At 33.8% G+C, this 23,020-nt stretch overlaps 1 protein-coding gene across 1 annotated transcript in view; it reads left to right on the forward strand.

The window, feature by feature from the left end:
• The first annotated feature begins 269 nt into the window (after positions 1-269).
• Positions 270-23,020, forward strand: part of LOC145688824 (uncharacterized) — a 176,202-nt gene continuing 153,451 nt past the window's right edge. Inside the window, exon 1 of the mRNA XM_081762995.1 lies at positions 270-811. Coding sequence (XP_081619121.1) covers positions 332-811 — 480 coding nt within the window. The 5' untranslated portion in view covers positions 270-331. The remainder of the gene's footprint in view (positions 812-23,020) is intronic.

Here is a 23,020-nt window from a genome sequence, read left to right on the forward strand (position 1 = left end):
TTGCTTCCTTACGTGAAAGAGCGCGTAGTAAATTCGTGGATTGGATAGAGAGAGTAGTGAGCTTGTCAGGGAAGAGAGATGCTAGGGACTCATTGACACACAGAACGAGCCCGTTCACTCCCATGTGTGTGTGTGTGTGTATGTGAGGGAAAACGAGATGCAATTCTGCAGACCCCGCTGGCGGCGCATCGATCGTTGTGCGCGTGCGCCTTCACCTTCTCCAGCCCAAATGTTGATTTGCGCTTGTTGATTTTGGGAGTTCGGACGGGTGTAAACTGAAAGGACGAGACGTGAGGTACGGGGGAAAAGGTCAAGTAATTTTTAGCTAAAAATGAGGGCCGCCGATTGTAGTGTTGCTATGTCACTCAGTGACAGAAGCACCAGCTTACCTTTCCAGCTTCCAAGCCTGGACCACGAGGATAACTGGAATAGCGCCTTCCGGAAATACCGGGAGAAGAAGTTGCAATGGGAAACCGATATAGTGACTCCTCGGGACAAGGGGTTGCAAGACGACGATGGGGTTGCAACCCCGATGATGAATCGGAGGTTGTTACGAGGAAATTCTGGAACAGAAACAGGACCCGTAGGTCCCGGGCCCGGGACCCGGTGGCCTAGTAGAAAGCGGGAAGAAGCCCAAGCCTTGCTCAACTTACAAAGAAGAATTGCCGTGAGTCGTGCCTTTAGGGCTGGACTTCGATCCCCACCGGCGGCTGCAGAGAATAACGGTACGGATCAGCAACCCAGCACTTCTTCCAGCAGCACAAATCCTGATCAACAACAATTTGACAACAGACCTCAGCTATTTAAAAAGGTAAGTACTATTACCTTATTCCTTTTGATTATTTTTCAGTTTCAAACTCTTTCACATGTTTTTGTTTACACATTAGACTTCGGTATTTAGAACTATAATATCAGAATTTATAACTGTAATAATTAGTATTTGTTATATTTTTTGGGGGGAGAGGGGGACTAACATTTTTTAGAAAATAAATTTTGAAAGCTTTGCTTTCACTGGAAATCAAACTCAGACCCACAAGTAAGAATTGTCGGAAAGAATATCGTTCGTGAAAACTAGTCAAAATCACAGTATTTGAAGTTTCATCTCAGAATTTATCTGATATGACAGAAAATTATCAGGCAAAAATGTGCTTGCTTAGAATAGAATACAAATTGCTTGATCATCCATATTTGCCGATTGACATCTCTCTGTCATTGTACTTACAATTCATAAAGGTTATTGAACCGGAATTGTTAGCGTCAATTACAAGAGTCTTACTTGTACTTGAGGCTAATGAAGTCTTACTTGTTGTTTGTTATGTTCAGGAATATGAAACGAAATTTGTAAAAAGAGAGAAAAACAAACAAACAAAACAAAACAATTTCTATACACACAAAAACCTTTGGGTTTAACTTCTCGTGTTTATGCCCTTTAAGATAAGGGACACAATGGTTAAAACAATCAAATGAAGATGAAAGAATTCGCCGTACACACAAACAAACAAACAAACACATACCTGATGACATCCAGAACCGAATTCAGGGGGGGTGCAAAGGTGCACGTGCACCCCACCCCCCTTCGTTGTAAATATACAGTATCTAAAATGAGAAGCTAGCAGTGAAAATATCAATACTTTCCGAAACTTTTTACCATCAGATTTCCGTTTCGGGCTTAAAAGAAAGCAGAGCTTTGGGCTTTGCAAAAAGCAATGGATTTAAGTCGATTTTCAGAAGGTTGAAAGAAAAGGATTCACCAAGGAAAACAATACAGTACTTGTCAAGTAGGGGAAAAAAAAGACAAGCCAGGAGGAGAGAACATTTTTTTTCCTGCATAATTCTTACTGCCCTGTTTAAAATACTTTCCTCCGTTCTATGCATCAGTGTTGTCAGGGGCAAAGAATATTGTCACATGTCACTTTGAAGAGTTTCAGTGTGATTGGTTATTTTGGTAATTATTGTGCACTCCCCCTCAGACAATCCTGGATCCGGCTTTCATGACATCTATACTAATTTTAGATAATTCAATATCATACATCCTTATTGTAATTATTATGATTATTATTATTATTATTATTATTATTATTATTATTATTATTATTATTATTATTATTATTATTATTATTATTAATTCACCTCTCGTTTGATCTCAGGTCTGTTCTCACCCACATTCTCATTTCACCAATTTTTTCATACTCATTCACTTCCACCAATCAACTGTCTTCTTTAGTCTAAAATGATAACAGGAGATGTTAGATTAAAGATTCTATTTCATTTATTATTAGTTGAAGTTGATTTTAACGTCCCGTTCAGCAGCAAGGCTATATGAGACGTGGACCTACTGATTAACGTGGACTCCGAACCACTTGAGGTCCTGCCGGAAATCGAATCATTTATTATTAGTCTATTATTGTTAATTATTGATACTGCCATGGAACCAAAAGATTAGAGCACGTACGTCTGGTGTTTGGTTGGATTTCAGAGTAGGGCAGATAATTCTTATGTGTCTACTTAGTATCTTATAGAAATGAGGGAGCTAAATTGAATTAAGAAGCAGGGAACTCCGATCTAGGTAACCAGAATTAATGTAGTGGGTGCAGCTGTGATGACCACGTATCAGGCCAGTTCAACGTGCACTATCTGCTTATACGATACTTTTGATATTAAAGCACTGCGATTCTGCCAGCATATTCTTATTCTTAACATATTGGAAGATACCTATACGCTTTTCTTTACAAATCTCATAAATCAATATACACTTAGATTTTTGCACCTTTATTTTTAAAAAATCAAACAGTACAGTCCAATTATGATTTAAGGGAGTAATTCGGGGAGAATTACCTCCTGAAGCTCCAAAATTCCTCTCTGCAGCGTATATTTCCATTCATGGTAAATGAGGTTTCCGAGTATTCTCATAGTGCACTAGTTTTCACCCCTTGTGTGTTCAAAGTACCGGTCGAGTGTTCAAAATACCCCGTCACAGGGAAAACTCTGAAATCACCATTAGTGCATTCTTACAACAATCTGTTTATTTATGGACATTCCTTATTTCGTCAATTAATTTTTGTGAAAAAAAATGTTGATTTCATAGGATAATAGACAAAGAGTTATACTCTTAAGTTGATGTGTTAAAGATCATAATAATACAATTACAAAAATTCGAAATATAGATAATAACGGATCACGGACAAAATTTCAAAATTGGTGTGTTAGGTAATAACTCATCGCTTACAAGTGTTCCAAGTTGATATGCTAGATAATAAAGAATCACACACAAAAGATCGAAATTGATGTGTTAGATAATAACTAATCGCTTAGAAATGTTTCAAGTTGATATGTTAGATAATAAAGAATCACACACAAAAGATCGAAATTGTTGTGTTAGATAATAACTAATCGCTTACAAATGTTCCAAGTTGATATGTTAGATAACAAAGAATCACACACAAAAGATCGAAATTGATGTGTTAGATAATAACTAATTGCTTACAAATGTTCCAAGTTGATATGTTACATAATAAAGAATCACACACAAAAGATAGAAATTGATGTGTTAGATAATAACTAATTGCTTACAAATGTTCCAAGTTGATATGTTACATAATAAAGAATCATACACAAAAGATAGAAATTGATGTGTTAGATAATAACTAATCGCTTATAAATGTTCCAAGTTATATGTTAGATAATAAAGAATCACACACAAAAGATCGAAATTGGTGTGTTAGATAATAACTAATCGCTTACAAATGTTCCAAGTTGATAAATTAGATAATAACGAACAGTGTTTCTTCCAGAGATTTTTTTGGGGGGTCACTGCCCCGCGGAGCTCTGAGAGTGCCCGCCGGAGGAGATCAAATACGTCTATAATATAATAATAAATAATACGTCTATAATATAATAATAAATAATACGTCTAAAATATAATAATAAATAGAATAGCACCAGCAGTGCCCCCTCCCCGGTATACTAAGTGTACCTCCCGAAACATTTTTTCTCAAAGAACGACTGAACGAATCATTTACAAAAGATCAAAATTGATGTGTTAGATAGCAACTAATTGCTTACAAATGTTCCAAGTTGATACGTTAGATAATAAGAAATGACTGTGTGACGTCCACAGTTCGAATATGTCTATAATCTAGTCTACTATTTTACCAAAATACACTTAAACACTGCATCTTGATATTACCTCTTATTATAATACGTAAAGAAGGAAACTTTTACACCTTTTAAATCACATACATATAGATTATATAAATGCATCCTTTGTTATATTATATATCTCTCGTTGCTATGACCACCAATAACACATTTCATCCAATTACTATGTCGACGGAACATCAATCATAATATCAGAAAAAAAATTAATTCTAGTTCTTTCTTATATTTTCTTCTTCTTCTTCTAGCTAAGTTGTGCATATTTTAATAGCACGTAGTGCCCGTAAATACAAGTAAAGATGTTCAAATACCAGTAATGATATTAAAAATTCACAATATCGTTATATAATGCCGCCCGAACAATAGAACTTTTTTGTTTACAATAAATAAAAAAAGAATCCTGGACCGTTAGATATTACATATTAATTACATACCGTAAGTTTTTGAATGACCCTCGTATATATAAAAATTACATTTCATATAATTATATGTCATATTTCTTTATATTAATATCATTTTCTTATTTATTCTAATTCTCATAATTAATTTTATTTTAAATATTCATACAATTCATCGACGCAAAGTGAAGGTACATTCAAAAATACGGTATAAAAGTTATTTATTTTTAAGTCCTTTTAGAGGACATTAATACTTGTCATAAGTTAGAAATTAACAAAATCTATATTATTTTCTCGGGCATAACTAAGAAGATTTTGAAAAAGATATTATTATGACGTTCATATAATTATTCTTTTGGAACGAGACAGGATCAAATACATTATATATTCAAACAACATTCAAATTACAAACGAAATATCGACAATGTTTAGAACAAAACAAGATAATCAACATCATAAATAAAGAAATCATTATATTAAGAATTAATTCAAAGATTAAATGTCATTCAGGTTAACTTTGGATACAACTTAAGAAGGAATCAATGTCTTAACTAATTGCATTCATTTACTTATAGTATATTTTGAGGGACGCCCTAACTTAAGTTCATCAATATTGCGTAAACTCAAAAGTTTACCAGTTTTTACATCCATTAGCTCGAAAACTTTAGGATTAATTTGTTTGATACATAAATATGGTTTTATACACTAGATTTGTACCATATTAAGAATTAATATAGTTATCAGAACTTTGATAAGCAATATTCATATTCTAGATCTTTTGTTATATATTATGAAATTCTTATCAGTGACATCTATTTATATTATCTTCATAGAATTTAAATAAGTATAAATAACAAACAAAATCATAACGGTATGTACAGTGAAATAAAGCAAGAATCAATTGAATATATTCTTTCGGACGCCACAACATTAGATTACGTTATATTACCATAGAGGATTGAGTTAAGTTACATTGGGTAGCGCAATTTTGTGTAAGTCTGGTCTATTACGTACTTCATCAGTATTCCGATTTCTATCTTGCAAATTCCTGTCACCTATTAGGAATCTATTAGTAAATCCATTTCGTGGAAAATTAAACCCATTATTTGTTTGATTCCTAAACGTGCTACGATTATTATTTCTGTTGTTATTCCTGTAATTAGATTCGGTTCGGATACCGGTAAAATTTTATTCATTTTTTCTGCTATTGTAAAGAAATATATTATTATTTCGCATATTTGATTCACCTTCTTCATTAATGTTGATATTACGGTCAGATGCATAATTAACTTGGCTACGATTAGGATTAATTTGACCTCGATTATAGTTTCGCATCATAGATTGACTTTCAAAATTTTGAACTACCATAATAAGATGGTTAAAGTTGACACACTGAGCTGAAATTAATATTTGTTGTAGTTTAAAGGGTAACAAAATACGAATGGACGCTATTAGCCTTGATTCTGGTTGTAAAGAATTGATTGATTTCAACTCATTGTATGCCGATATTACAAACTCAGTGATACTCCGGTCTAATGTAGGATGATAATGCCTATTCGGAATTAATGCATCCCTATTAGCTAACATGAAGTCATTCTCAAAATTGGATAATAACGCATTCTTAAAATCAAAATAATTACGCAAATTGACTTTGATAGCATTAAACCAAGTGAAACAGGGAGGCAATTAAACTTGCCATAATTTTTTAAATAATTTGCATTCATCCACCCCCATTAGGTCACATTCATCTTCGAAGTTTTCTATAAATGTACTGGCAGGTATATCATCAGATCTTTCGCTAAATTTTGTAAGAGATTTGATTTTACTAACACGAAAAAATTTACCTCTGTTAATATTCTTCATATGTCGGGGATTGACAGGATTGTTTCTTCCACGGTGAGATGAACGATTTGTTCTCCGGTGTCTACCCACACTAACTTTATTATCACTCTTTATCGAATATCCAGATGATTCACTCTCTTCCACATTCATTCGGTGTTGATACGGTGTCGGCTCCCTATTTTCAATAAGAACTCTGTCACCACTCGCACGGGCATTGACATGAACACCATTGGCAGAAACAAGTCTTTCTTTGATGGAGTTTACTTCCTCCTGTAATTTCCTGATTTGATTACTGTGTTCACTTATTTGATTAGTATGTTCATTAATTACAGTTTCCACACTTCAACAGAATTTTGTATTTCGGTGAACCTACGCAAAATCTGCTCCATTTTGTGATCATTCAGTTCAATCCGTTGTGACAGATCTTGATTTGTCTGTGCAATCTGTTGTGACAAATCTTGTGATAACTGTTGATTTGTCTGTACAATCTGTTGTGACAAATCTTGTGATAACTGTTGATTTGTCTGTGCAATCTGTTGTGACAAATCTTGTGATAACTGTTGGTTTGTCTGTGCAATGTGTTGTGACAAATCTTGTGATAACTGTTGATCCGTCTGTTCAATTCGTTGTATTAATTGCTGATTTGTCTGCTCAATCCGGGTATCCCATTTAATACTCAATTACTCTATCTGTTGTGTCATATGATGATTATTATTTTCCATGTGTTGTTTGATCAAGTCAGCTAGGTCTGAGAATGTATTCATTTCTATATTACCACTTGCTTCATGTGTATTTTCACTCCCAGTAACACTCATTTTAATATTTCTGTAAATTTTCCTTCTACTCCCTAACAAAATATATTCCGTGTTGATGGGTTTGATAAGACTGTTACGTAATCTTAAAATCAATCTAAAGTTAGTTATTTAGGGGATTGTTTACTTATCTTTTCACAAATCTCCAGAAATCCTGAGATGGAAAACACCAAAATTATATGTAACGTCCACAGTTCGAATATGTCTAAAATCTAGTCTACTATTTTACCAAAATACACTTAAACACTGCATCTTGATATTACCTTTTATTATAATACGTAAAGAAGGAAACTTTTACACCTTTTAAATAACATTCATGTAGATTATATAAGATGGATCCTTTGTTATAATATATATCTCTCGTTGCTATGACGACCAATAACACATTTCATCCAATTACTACGTCGATAGAACATCAATCATAATATCAGTAAAGAAAATTAATTGTAGTTCTTTCGTATATTTTCTTCTTCTTCTTCTAGCCAGCTTGTGCATATTTTACTAGCACGTATTGCCCGGAAATACAAGTAAAGATGTTAAAAATACAAGTAATGATATTAAAAATTACACAATATCGTTATAACTGACAAAAGATCGAAATTGATGTGTTAGATAATAACTAATCACCAACAAATGTTCGAGCTTGATACGTTAGATAATAACAAATCACTGGCAGATGTTTGAGGTTATGTTAGATAATGACGAGTTACTGACAAAAGATCGAAGTTGCTTAGTCATGTAACAACGAGTCAATGGTAAAATATCGTAACGCAACAAAAAAAATTGAAGTTGATATATTAGATAATAAAGAACCACTGACGAAATGAAACACTGAAAAAAGTTTTTAAAAAATTAATTTATCCCAAGAAATAATAATAATTTACTGATAAAAGTTTAACAGAAATTATTGCTATTATACCTGAGTGATTATTGTAATTTTATATATTTTTGAAAATGTAGAATTCAAAAAAAAAAAAAAAAAAAAAGAGAGAGAGAGAGAGAGACAAAGGAAGACTTCAGACTACGCATTGTAAAGTACTTCAGTTAAATTATCACTGTCAAATATGTTGTTATTTTACCATTGTAAAACTACGGCGAAATGAATCACAATTGATTTGAAATTTTTGGACCTGGGTGCAATAATAGACAATAATATAAAAAATTTGTAGAAACACGTTTTCCATTTTGTACTGAAATTTATAATATATTACAGAGCTTATATTTGCTAGCTAGTAGCTACAATGAAATTGCTAACTTGCAAGCTGTACTGTAGATTTGAATTAGTAGAAGTTACGACTTATTTTGCATTTTGTTTTTCATTTAGGTTATGGATGTAGAGATGTGGATGTAGGTTAGACTACCTTGCCATCCAGGTCAACAGTTAATACTATTCCGTCTAATTTTCTGTTTCGCATCGCTCCATGATCGAGTAATAATATCTACATTTTGTTAGTGGTTCCTTTACAATACCTTGTCAAATAGTTTTCAATACATTGTTCGGAGTTATTATTGCTTTGAAGTTCTTTTGTTGTTTGGTCCTTCGTTCTAAAATTCTATATCCTATCACCACTTACAAATGATACACGTTGACCGCCATGTGCATCACCGGTGATTCACAGCGGGTATACTTTGCGAAGCCATGCGCATCATATGTGATTCACAGGCTTTGAATTCTTGTTTTTGAAGCCGTTTGAATCACTGGTGATGCACAAGCACATAAGTTTTAAAGGGCGAAATAAATTTTCCGGCCTCAGAAAAATGTTTGGCATCCTTGGTTTCCGGCTTCTGATAGTTCCCCCCACAGATATTATATGCAGGCCCGTATCCAGGGGGGTCTAGGGGAAGCCGGCCCCCCTAAATATTTGCTGGCCCCCTCTAAACTTTTGCCGGTCCCCCTACATTTAGGGCTGGCTACGGGCCAGATTATATGATCATTTTGATACACATATTCCTCCAATAAAAATGGCCTCACGATCCACCTTACCCGATTTCGCTCTGGCAGTCAACGTATTAAGAATGAAAAACACAGTTTACATAATTTTTTACGGTTACATCTATAATTACGTAAATTAAACTTCTGATGTTCTACTTTTGATGTTATATTTTATTTGAAAAGAAGACTTATTGCCTAATCAAAGTTGTAATACGTAATTTACAATATTCTTGTGAATTCTTGTGCTACAATTTTAATTGTTACGTTACTCAATTTTATTTTCGCCGTATCAAATATTGTTACAACATTAATTCATATTATGTAATAAGTATTCATATTTTCCTTTCTTCAGTCTTTTTTTTATTGTAACAACATGTTCCAAATTTCACTAAATTTTAAACTTTCTTTTTTTTTCAAAATGTTATTAATTAATTTTATTACTATTGCTTTTTTCTTAATCTTTTGTATCCACTGAGTAATTATGATAAACAAGTAATTGAAGTATTCTCAAACAAAATCCTGTACATTTTTTCTAGCACATACTGTGCTATCCGAAGAAAGTATAAGAAGAGTACTATCCGTAACTTTACCTGCATATCACTACAGATTTATTTAGCGTCTTCCCTTCTGGTCTAGTGGGTAACGCGTCCGCTTTTGGTGTACGTGGTCTTGTGTTCGATTCCTAATGGGAGAGCACAAGAAAATAGTTTCACAATCCTTCACTTCTATTGATCATCCGTCTCCTTTAGCTTAAAGAGAATAAATGTGGGACGTTAAACTAAAAATAATGACGTCATTTTCGTTTCATATTTATTTAGTGTTATACAATCTTCATAAATTATACAATCTTCATAAATTATACAATCTTCATAAATTGTACAATCTTCATAAATTGTACAATCTTAATAAATTGTACAATCTTAATAAATTATACAATCTTCATAAATTATACAATCTTCATAAATTATATAATTTTCATAAATTATACAATCTTCATAAATTGTACAATCTTAATAAATTATACAATCTTCATAAATTGTACAATCTTCATAAATTGTACAATCTTCATAAATTATACAATCTTCATAAATGATGCAATCTTCATAAATTATACAATCTTCATAAATTGTACAATCTTCATAAATTATACAATCTTCATAAATTGTACAATCTTCATAAATTGTACAATCTTCATAAATTATACAATCTTCATAAATTATACAATCTTCATAAATTGTACAATCTTCATAAATTGTACAATCTTCATAAATTGTACAATCTTCATAAATTATACAATCTTCATAAATTGTACAATCTTCATAAATTGTACAATGTTCATAAATTATAAAATCTTCATAAATTGTACAATGTTCATAAATTGTACAATGTTCATGAATTATACAATCTTCATAAATTATACAATCTTCATAAATTATACAATCTTCATAAATTGTACAATCTTCATAAATTATACAATCTTCATAAATTGTATAATCTTCATAAATTATACAATCTTCATAAATTGTATAATGTTCATAAATTATACAATCTTCATAAATTGTACAATCTTCATAAATTGTACAATCTTCATAAATTATACAATCTTCATAAATTATACAATCTTCATAAATTATACAATTGCCCGGAGTACATTCTTCATTACAAATCAATACCTTAACATTGTTTATAAAACTTTGTGTCATTTGTTAATATATTGTGTGACGCAGACCGAAACTATTTGAGAATAAAATCCTGAGACGAATATTCATACCCAAGAGGAACGGGAATTAGGAATAGCGGAAATTTCATAACGAGGAACTGCATAATGTATACCGTTTACTGAACATCGTTAGCGTCATCAAATCTAGGAGGCTTAGGTGGGCAGTTTCTGTAGCCAGAATGAACGAAAGTAAAAACGCTTCTAAAATTTTAACTGGAAACCTAATTGGAAAACGACCATTAGGAAGACCTAAGCGCAAATGGGAGAACAATATTAAGATGGATCCCACAGAAATACGGTGTAAGAATACAAAGTAGAAACTGGATCCAGTTGGCTAAGGACAGAAGTCAATGGAGAGGTTTTGTGAACGCGGCATCGAACCTTCGGGTTCCATAGTCCATAGAGTTAGTTACGAGTTATGATATTCGGATATTCAAATTAAAATCGTTTCAGGTAACCCCAAGGAAGGGGGTTCGTAGGTTCCACTACTCTATTTTCTAAGCTACTTATGAACTAATTTTTCATATCACTACAGAAAATTGTCTAAGTAATCGTAACTAACAAATAACTAGTAAAGAACGACTGATAAAATGGTATTATTTCTTTTTTAAACAAAAACTAGAAGTCCTGCTTGAGGTTCCTAGGCTTACCATATGAGCACACAAGGCCCTGAGTGCAAAAACCTTTAAAATCTTCAATGCTTAAACTGAAATATGAGAGCATGATTTTTTAACGAGCTGAATACGATTTTAGTAATGTAAATATGTTTGTATCGTAACTTCTATTGCATTACTGTCAATTAGTTTAATTCTAAGAAGATTAAACAGGGACAGGACAAGACGAACGGGCATTTCTGTCTGTGGCCGTCAAGGGATTAAAGCTAACCTTTCAACCCATACATACTTTACCAGCCCTGATCGCATGCCTCAGATATGACTGAATCATTTGGTAACGTAATTCAGTGCGTTACTCCAATTTTTTACATCCGATATTTTATGTAATGGAAATAATTTTTGTAATTCACATGAAATTGAATCGTTTATTTTAGAAACCCGCTAAATGCACTTTTTTGAAACTTTAGGGAAAACGAAAAAAAAACGTTTTAACTCTGATAATAACAAATTTGAGTCTTTCACAAAATTTGGAGTATTAGTTAATTTGTTCACGAATTGGATGTTGCCTGTAACTAGATTATAGTAGTTATTATGTAATTAACAAAAGTTCTTATAAAATTTCAGTTAACGGGTTTCTGCAATAAAACTAGTTGTGTCGGAAGAAAACATAAAAGTTTGCAAGCGAAATAACAACATTTGTTGCTGTATTCTGTTTTAAAAAGAAAAACACAAAGTTATTAACTATTCCTAGGCATTTGGATATCAAATGAAAAGTCGGAACATGATTAGAATAGAAAAGTAACAACGTTAATCACGGTATCAGTGTTCTACAAAAGACAATACTATGTATATCTTTGGATTCCCTTCTAAACCACTTCGTATATCTATCTTGAACTACTCATCTTTATATTCCCTTACTACGTTACACATGGCTTCTGTAGTTGGCCACTGAAGGATGTCGTAGAAATCATCATAACCTATAGTATAGATACTCGGCTTAACCAGTTCGTCATATTTTTTTTCGTATTGATAGGTACCTTTCCAGAAAGGTAAGCTTATTCTGAACTAGGTTAGTCAGCCTTACAACTCAATCCCGAGAAACTCCATGGATTTGTACCAACACATTTTTTTGCAAACTGGAGTAAGAACTCCGTTGATTCTTATCTTATTCTTAAAAGCTTTGCTTCTTTTATATGAGCGTGACGTTTCACTGGCACCAGCATCATCTTTGTTTTTTACCAGTGGCGTATTTACGATTTGTTTCGGGGGAGACATTGCTAACTTTCGGGGGGGATTTTCCTGGAAATGTGAAAATTATGCAAGATATTTCATTTACTTTATTGTAGGAAGTAAGATTTCGGGGGAGCTTAAGCCCGGAAGCCCCCCTTAAATACGCCTCTGTTTTTCACCCTACGTTTTACTTATTTTACTTCTATCAATGTTTGCAAATGTGTAACTTGCATGTTTTTTTTCTATCTAATCCATAGCAATAATTCCAAATTTTATGTTTTGTTTCATCATCAATGGATAAACAGCATTTACCTGGACTAACTAACTAACTCTATGGCCTATGGAACCCGGAGGTTCAATGCCGCGTTCACAAAAGCTCTCCACTGACTTCTATCCTTAGCTAACTGCATCCAGTTTCTACTTTGTATTCCAATCTCTGCGAGATCCATCTTAATATTGTCCTCCCATCTGCGCCTAGGTCTTCCTAATGGTCGTTTTCCGATTGGTCTTCCAGTCAAGCATTTACCTGGACAATGGTACAAAATTTCATCTGAAATAGAACTCCTTGGCACCATATTACCTTTATAGTTCTTGTATTCTTCCGCCTTGATTCTTGCTTTTTGCATAATTTCGTTGGTATTTGTCTTCATTGGTGACACCACGTTCTCTTTTTGCTGGAGGTTCATCGTTATAACTCTTACTAGACATTGTATTAAAAAAACAGGAAAAATCTGTGCTACGGATATTATCAAGGATGTTATAAAATAGAGGATCTGCCCATATGTAACTTCATCCTATTAAAACAATGAAGCCAAAAAAACAACGGAGCATCGGCACGTCTGATTGGCTACTTTCGTTTCCGCCATCTTCTGATTGGCTTCTTTCGTTTCTACCATGATTGTTGGCTCAAAACATTGATATCTTATTGGCCGGAGTGGGCAGAGTAGGGGTGGTACTACACTAACCAGTACACAACACTTCTCAATAATGACTGTTGAAAAATGTGAACGGAGGAAGTGTACTGAAACAAAAGCGCAAGGAGTGTCGCTAACAGTGCAGTGTTGTCAAGAGAGGTAAACATTAGCTTTACTGCAGAAACACGTAATGTGATATCACTTGACAGGTTTCTGCACTAAACGCCATGTTCCGTTTTAATAATAACTCATTTGACTCCTTGGCAGGTGACTGGTTTCTGTACTAAAATGTGTGTCTAGTGTATGTGTAACTTTTTCCGTACAAAAATCATTTTGTGAAAAAATGTCGGCTGACGGGTTACTGAAATAAACGGTTCAATTACGGAAAAGCACATCATGTTTATACATCCAAGTATGTAAGATGGTCATATGTAGATACATTATACCAGGTGCATAGGGTAGACCCGACCATACGTCCTGTTTTGACCGTGCCAGTTACGGTTTGAGAGCTCTTATCGTGGTGTCCTGTCGATTTATATTTTGTCTCGGTTTCAATCCTGACAATTTCTTCACCTGTTTGTATGCCTTATCCTAATTTCAATATTCTAAAAAAAATAAATAAATAAATAAAAATTGGTATTACATAGTGGGCCGTTTGAATGTTTGTAAAGCGCCCCATATCAAGGCATATACTTCAAAAATGATCTTTGGATCTAACAAGGAAAGTATTTGGGTTCGAACATACATTATTAAACTTTATTTACAAAGATCATTACGTATCTCTGAATGTGCTGGTTAGTGTTGTTTCCATGTAAGAGTCCGCAAACGTTCACTAGATGTCAACTGTAATGGTCATTGTAGAAGCTTATCGCAATGCTGATATTGTAACTGCAATGCAAACGAGGGCCGGCAATATAATTCTCAGAGCAACGTAAAAGACTATAAAACGCGTAATTAAGAAAAGCAAATTTGTTCATGCCAGATTTTGTAATATCAGTGCTGAACGTCACATGATGTCAATGATACCTTTGAAATTATGTAAAGGGTCCCGAAATACGCGAAGCATTGCTTTACTATCAAACAGACATCTTCGTATTGGACTTTGTTTATAAAGATCATTACGTACTTCTGAACGCTCACGAGATGTGACTGCAGCAGTAATTATACATGCTAAACGCATTGCTGATATTTAAATTATGCTTTCAAGCGAGTACTGCCAATGCAATATATGACGAATGCTTCATTAAATTGCAAAGTATGTGTTAAATCCAAATAATTACTTTTCTTGTTAGATCCCATATTTGAAAAAAAAAGAAATCTTTAAGTTTTACGTCCCACGGTTATGCCGGTTAGGCTAAAGGACACGGTGATGATGAGAGATGAGTGAAATGGTGGAATGAAGAAAGTGAGATGAAACGGGAGAACCCCGAGAAAACCCACGAGCGCGGTGTTTGTCCACCACAAAGTCCACACGGCGCGAGCTGGGATCGAACCAGGGACCCCAAGCATCGGAGGTAAACGCCCTACCACTGAGCCACCGTGTCTCCTACCAATATTTGAAGTGACGTGGAGTGTTCTACCAACATTCTACAATAAACCTACAACAAACTTAGATTATTTTTATGTAGCTGTTAAAATAAAAGTACTATGTAATGCCAAAGATAAAATTATAGGATACTGCGATGTGGGTGGATCACAGAAAAAGGTGAATCGTTATTTATAACTCCAACAGGAAAGAAATCAAGGTAGCTTTTTTTTTTTCTGGTTAGGTTATTTTCTATCGATGAAAGGCTGAAAATGAGTGTCGCACTTAAGAGTGATCTTTGGGAATAGCAAAAGATGGTAACCCTATTACCTATACAAGGTATATCCATAATAATACACATTTAAATGCTGATATTCTTATTTGAACTTGGGTGTTTCGGTAAATCAAAGAAAATGGAGATGTTCTTGGTATAAACATAAATGAATGACTTTTTGATTGATCTTTAATTAAGCAAAAATACAAGCTATTGTTTCTAAAGTATAGACAATTTTAATGAAATCAGATCCTTTTCGTAAGGTGATGAGTACAAAGAGAACAAATATACTTACACGATTTTGATTTATACCATTAAAATAATAATATTCAATTGAACATGAAAGACAGAGGGAAAAACATGTAACTATAGAATTGGAATTAAACAAAGAGTGCAAATCTGTTAGTGGTAGATAGAACTTGTTGGTGCTTGTTTTAGTTTTTTTAAACGTAACAATATAAAAGAGTAACACCTACAGAATAAAGGATGCTGATCTCTGACAACTGATAAATATTATGCTCACTTCAAGCCTGTAAGTCCTTCTGACGTACCAACCTAGACCAAAGTGACCCCTTTGTTTATGTCGAAGACAAGTTTATATACTCTTTGGTTTAGGTTTTCACCTGTTTGTCTTCCAATTTTCATTTCCCATATCAATACTTTCACTCTTGTTTCTTATCAGGCCCGCATCCACGGGGGGCTAGGGGGGCCGGGTCCCCCTAAACTTTGGCTGGCCCCCTAAAAGTTTCATGGTAGGCTTGCAAATGAACTATAATATGGTGATGAAGTATAATATAATTGGGTCGGGCCCCCCCAAATTTCTACCGGGCCTCCCCCCTAAATTTTTGGGCTGGCTACAGGCCTGTTTCTTATTTTCGGATTTTAAGCTTTCTAGGAAGTAAGCTTGGCTATATTTTTTTCTTTAAATACAAAATAATACATTTACAACAAATATAACACAGTTATAAAATTTAATAGGGCTATTATAACGAGATAATTTGTATCGTTTAATAATTACCTGTACCTTGGGCAGAAAGTGCTCATACACAAGCACCATACCTGATATAGTGTTAATTTAAATATAACAAAAGAAGAATGTTTTTAATATATGTAAGAAATATACATTATTGTACAATTCGTTGCTATGTAGTTGTTGATAGTTATCTAACAAACATGTACGATTGAAAAGCAGTTTATGTGCATATTCATTCATAAAGAATCAACGAATAAAACTGTTTAATAGGTATCACCGTTCTGTAATTTCAGTATAAAAGGTGAGAATACAAGTAAATGTACTCACAGAAGATATTTTGAGGTGTGAATAATTACTACCACTCGAAATCTACTTATATTATTAGCCGAACCAGGTTAACGATTACCTTTGGTAAGATCGTTATAAAAAATTTTGGTTTACCTCACCCGGGATCTTGTAAATTCAATTCCCGAAGTTAAGTAAGGGTGAATTTACTTCTGCAAAAAAATTAATGACTACGAACTTGACAAGACTGAGGAGTGGTAGAATAATCTCAAGAAAAATGAACGGGGAAACAATGGAAAAAGAAATCAGTGACAGTGATAATGGTGAACAAAGTACAGCACCAGGAACGACACTAGAAGATCGAATATTACTACTCTTAGAACGGCAAGAACAAAGCCGAAAAGAAGATATGGAAGCCATAAAGCAGACGATGGAGCAGAAGTCAGATGAGAGGAAACAATTTATTCTTCAGGCGATGAATGACATCACCTCGCAGCTTGACGAAAAGTTAAAAAGAATATCTGAGGATTGTCAAGATAGTCACAGCCATCTAATCCAAGAAGTCAGTGGTGTGAAAAGGGATTTAGAAGCAATAGAATCTTCTGTACATCAACAAAAAATCCAGATCACGGATAACTCCAATCAGATACGTGCAAACACGCAGTTGATAGCTATCTTACAAGAGGAAATTAGGACACTACAGATCAAGGACAACACGTACCCCAATAACACGATTGATGATCGTGTGGAATTCCCTTGTTCGCCAGAGATGACCTCGCCTTCACCCGTATCTGATGAGGACATTATTTTGGAAGAAAATCATCCGAGGAGTTCAGATGGGCGGAAAAGAGACGGTGTAACTACACATCACGACATAGGTAGTAATTGTCACTCAAGAAGAACACGGAATGATAAAAGGAAGGTAAAGTTAAGCGTAAAAATGAGTGAAATACGTGCAATGAGTAAGTTCAGTGGTAAGTGTAATGAGAATGCTACTTCTTTCCTAGAAAAATTCCAGGATGAGTGTAATATAATGTGTATAGATAGATCACAATATATGAAATTAATCCCTCATTTATTACTCCCACCATGTTCTTTATGGTTTAAAGCAGTACGAGATCACGTTAGTACGTATGAGGAGTTTAAAGCAGCGTTAATCGCAAATTATGAAAATGACTTTTTGCTTGCAAATAGAGATGCCACGATTAGAAACCAACATTTCAATCCTCGTTTGCACAAATCCGTTGTCGAGTTTGTTGTAAATACATACAATGAATTAAAAGTCGTAAATCCATTGCAATCAGAATCTAGAATCATAGCATCAATTCGAAATTTGTTACCGTTCAAGTTACAACAGATCCTGTTTTCTACACAGTGTATGAGTTTCAACCACTTACTAATGCTTGTTCAATGTTATGAAACTCAATACCATGCTCTGAATCAACAAGCAGGAGTAGGTAAAAGTAAAAATAATTCAGATCATTTTGTACCTGTTCGGAATCTAAATATCCGTAGTGTGAACGATAGGGAGCACAACATAAACCGAGTAAATTCAAGCAACCAGAACGAACAAAATAGGCAAAGCTATGTAGGGAATCCGCCTAACCTAATTAGTCGTGGCAATCCTTATGTAAGACCATATACTCAAAATAGGTTTAAAAATAGACGAAATACATGGCGAAATTCCAGGAATACAGCAAACTACGTGGATAGACGTAATTGGAGATCAAGAGATGGCGCTTCGCATCAAAATACAGATATTGATGCAACTCCTGTACAGAACAGTAATACGGAGCATAATCATGATTGTGCTATACAATGTACTTTATTAGAACCATACACGAGCAGGAATTTAAACTAATTGCAGCTGATGTGGTAGGGGTTGAACCCATATCAGCTATAGATTCCCATAAACATCTATCTTCAAATTTATGCGATAATGTCAAACTCACGTCAACTATTGACTCTTATGAACATTTATCTTCCAAATTACATGTTCATGTTAATGATGAAAACGACCTTTTACATGACGTATCTGTAAATAATTATTCGGAAATAGCAGTTAATAGATGTCAGTACCAATTTATGCCTGTAGTAAATCGTTGTTGGTCCAAAGATGATACTGTCAATGATGGTTTTGATGTTGAAGAAAATTTTGTATTTTTAAAATCATACAGTACAGCTAAAATACCTGTCAAAATTAATGGGTTAAGCACAGAAGCTTTACTTGATACAGGAGCAAACGCCTCTTTATTATCGTATTCGTTATGGAAAGCAATTACTAGTAATTATTCGAATCCTAAGTTACAAAAGGCTGAGAATCTTATTATAGTTGATTTTACCGGTAAACATAAAAAGAGAGTGGCTGGAATTACTCGTGTGACAATAGCTATTCAAGATTTTGAAATATCAATCCCTATTCTTGTAATAAAGGAACTGAATGAAAAATTAATTATGGGTTTAGATTTATTATCTCAATTGCGTGTCATGCTTGACTTTAGAAACCAAACGTTGACTATACCTGGCATACCTCAGGAAATTGTTCAGAAACTGCTTCCTAAATCCGAAGAGATTGCTTGTCAATATAATAATGTTCTTAATGTATTGAATAATGTTTTTGTAAGTTCAGAAAGTGGTAAATTAAATGATCAACTAACGAAAGACACATCAAATTTGATGGATTCAGATGACGATGTATTGTTTTCTGAGTGTGTTAAGTCACTCGAAAGTAGTCTTGATTTTACAGATAATACAGTAAAATCTCACTTTAAGGATATCCTATATAAACATAAGAATGTCTTTTCGGAACGTCCTGGACGTTGTAAGGATTTTGTTTATTCTTTTAAGGTTAAAACAGACAAACCCATTGTGACCAAGCCCTATATAATTCCATATCGATACAGGGAAAATGTACGTCAGCAAATTACCGATATGTTAAGAGATGGGATCATTAGGCCTTCACGAAGCATTCACCTTAATCCATTACATGTAGTTCCTAAGAAAAATGGTTCTCTACGTGTGGTCTTAGATTTGAGACGCACGAATTGTCATATTGATCTGGAACAAGTGAGGTATCCTCCTGTGGAAGAAATATTAGCCTCTTTACAAGGGAATGCAGTCTTCGGAAATTTAGATCTAGTAATGGCATATAATCAGGTCGAACTGCATGAAGATTCGAAACCGTACACAGCATTTAGTTTTGAAGGTCACTTATATGAATACAACCGCGTAGTCTTTGGGCTTATCAATGGTAGTGCGGCATTAGCATCTTGCTTAAATAAAGTCTTGGGTCAAGACTTACGCAGCAATGTGATAACCTATGCTGATGACATCTTGATTATGGGAAAGAATCCACATGAATATTTGAAATACTTAGATATAGTTTTAGACAGACTGGAAAGTTCGGGCCTTACTATCAACCTACAGAAATCAAAATTTCTGCAGAATTCTATAGAATTTCTTGGATACCAAATTGATGCCTCTGGTTTACAATTCAGTCAATCTAAAGTACAAGCCATAGAAGATCTGCCTGCACCATTAAATGTGAAACAGACACGGCAAGTATTAGGTCTCTTCAATTGGTTTCGCAAGGCCATCCCGCGATTTGCTGAGATAGCCCAGCCTTTATTTACGATTATAAAGAAAGGAGTACCATGGCAATGGGGTCCGATCCAAGAACACAGTTTTAATAAGTTGAAGGAATGTGTGAAGCAAAACATCCATTTGAATCACCCTCGATATGACGTCCCTTTCTACGTTCAGTGTGACGGTTCTCAACTTGGAATCTCTGCAGTACTCTGGCAACCTAATCCAACCATTCAGGAACTGGCCGTTATTCATTGCGCTAGCCGAACTTTAAAGAAAGCTGAGAAAGGATACACCACGACAGAAATCGAACTTTTGGCTGTACGTTTTGCGATACAAAAATTTGCTCCATATCTCAGCGGATGCCATTTCATAGTACTTACCGATCATAATTCATTGCGATACCTTAACAGCATACAGGGATATAATAACAGACTGCTTCGTTGGTCGTTAGAGCTTCAAGCTTATGATTTTGAAGTACAACACATCAAAGGGGTAGATAATGGACCCGTAGATACATTATCACGTCTGTTTCCAGGAGAAGAACAACATATCTTGTCCATCAACGAATTTAAAGTCTTACAGGATGAAATAGCTACCATTTCAATGGAAGATCTACGAGAACATCAAATGAAGTATCATGAATATAAACAAATCATGGATCATTTATCTTCATGCAGTGAAGGATGTAATTGTCCCAAACAATGGAATTCCAGATTTAAATTATCCAACGGAATTCTACTTATTAAAGATTTTAAATTCAAATCTAGAAACAAAATTTGCATTCCACCTACGCTGACAACACGCATATTAAAGGCCTATCATGACGATTTCAGTCATTTCGGTTATGTAAAGGTATGTGCTTTGATTAATAAATTCTTTCATTGGAGAGGAATGAGAGCTCAAATCAAAAATCATATCAAGGACTGTATTGAGTGCATGCGAATTAAACATAACTACCAGGCTGTACAAAAACCTATGCTCTCAATAACGCCAGAGAGACCACATTCGTTTCTGTCTATTGATCTATATGGGCCTTTACCACGAGCAGCTACTGGAGAAACTTATTTACTTACAACCATGGATATCTTTTCACGTTACGTAGTAGCTTATCCTCTGCGTAGAGCAACTTCCGCTGCCATCATAAATAAAATCTTGAACGTATATATTCCACATTGTGGCCCTATCGAGCACATATTATGTGATAATGGTTCACAGTTCAAAAGTGATGTGTTTATCAAGGCTATGAACAAGGCTAACATTAAAATTCATTTTGTAACTCCGTACCATCCTTGTAGCTCTGTTGTAGAAAATGTGCATCGCAATTTTGGTATGTTGTTTCGACACTTTTGTAAAGATAAACATGCCGAATGGATCAAGCATGTCAGTCAAATCACGTACCTTTTGAATCATTCTATATCAGACACTTTAGGCGTGTCTCCTGCTAATGTACATAACGGTTCTGATTTGATTTTTCCTGTGGAACGACATTTTAATGTCCAATTAGAAGATTCAACAATCTTAGATTCTTCCAATTTAGCGAATATGATAAAAATCCGAAGACATAACAAATTTTTGAAACGTAATTCTCAAGTAGAGTCTTTGCAAGAAGGAAAATATCGGATCAAGGTCAACGACTTAGTTTTTGTTAAACAACATCCACAAAGTAATGTGTTGTTAAAGAAGATTTACAAATTTTGTGACATTTTCTCAGGTCCTTATTTATGTTTCAAGGAAATAAACCCTAAAGTTTTCGAATTGTTGAACGCCAAAACGGGTACGTCAATTGGACTTCGTAATATAGATGAATTGAAGGTTTGGAGGCCTACCCAGTATACAAGAGAAAAATGGATGCGTTTAGTGAAGAGACTAGTTGCACCTGACATTCTTGCTCAAATTAATAAGAATGAAGGAGACTAATATATATATATATATATATATATATATATATATATATATATATATATATATATATATATATATATATATATATATATATATATATATATAAAAGGGTGTTTTCTGTTTGTGTAAAAATAGATTTATTTTCTTCCTTTTGCTTGTTCGAACGTAGATTACGTTTAATTTTTGATTTTACTTAATTTAATTTTCTTTAATTCTCATTAACTAATGATAATTTTCAAATGATTTTAATTCTGTCTTGTTAATGTGAAGAATTATAATTTGATTCATAATTGATTAAACACAAAGGTTATTTACATTATATTGATCTGTATTGAAACTTTGTTGTCAAAGATGAATATTAATGGAATGAAGGATTTTATTATAAATGTATCTATATATATGAAATTTAATGAAAATACATACGAGGGGCAATCAAAATGTAGAGAACATAAGTAGTGTAATACCATTATTGTAAACGGACCAGTGGTTCTTAAATATAAAAGTCAAGCTCGCTTGTAACTTTTATATTCAGTCCCATCGTCGGGCGACATTTTATATAACGAGATAATTTGTATCGTTTAATAATTACCTGTACCTTGGGCAGAAAGTGCTCATACACAAGCACCATACCTGATATAGTGTTAATTTAAATATAACAAAAGAAGAATGTTTTTAATATATGTAAGAAATATACATTATTGTACAATTCGTTGCTATGTAGTTGTTGATAGTTATCTAACAAACATGTACGATTGAAAAGCAGTTTATGTGCATATTCATTCATAAAGAATCAACGAATAAAACTGTTTAATAGGTATCACCGTTCTGTAATTTCAGTATAAAAGGTGAGAATAC

The sequence above is a fragment of the Thermobia domestica genome, chromosome 7, assembly GCF_964235325.1.
Source record: "Thermobia domestica chromosome 7, izTheDome1.hap1.1, whole genome shotgun sequence".
Taxonomy (NCBI): Eukaryota; Metazoa; Arthropoda; class Insecta; order Zygentoma; family Lepismatidae; genus Thermobia; species Thermobia domestica.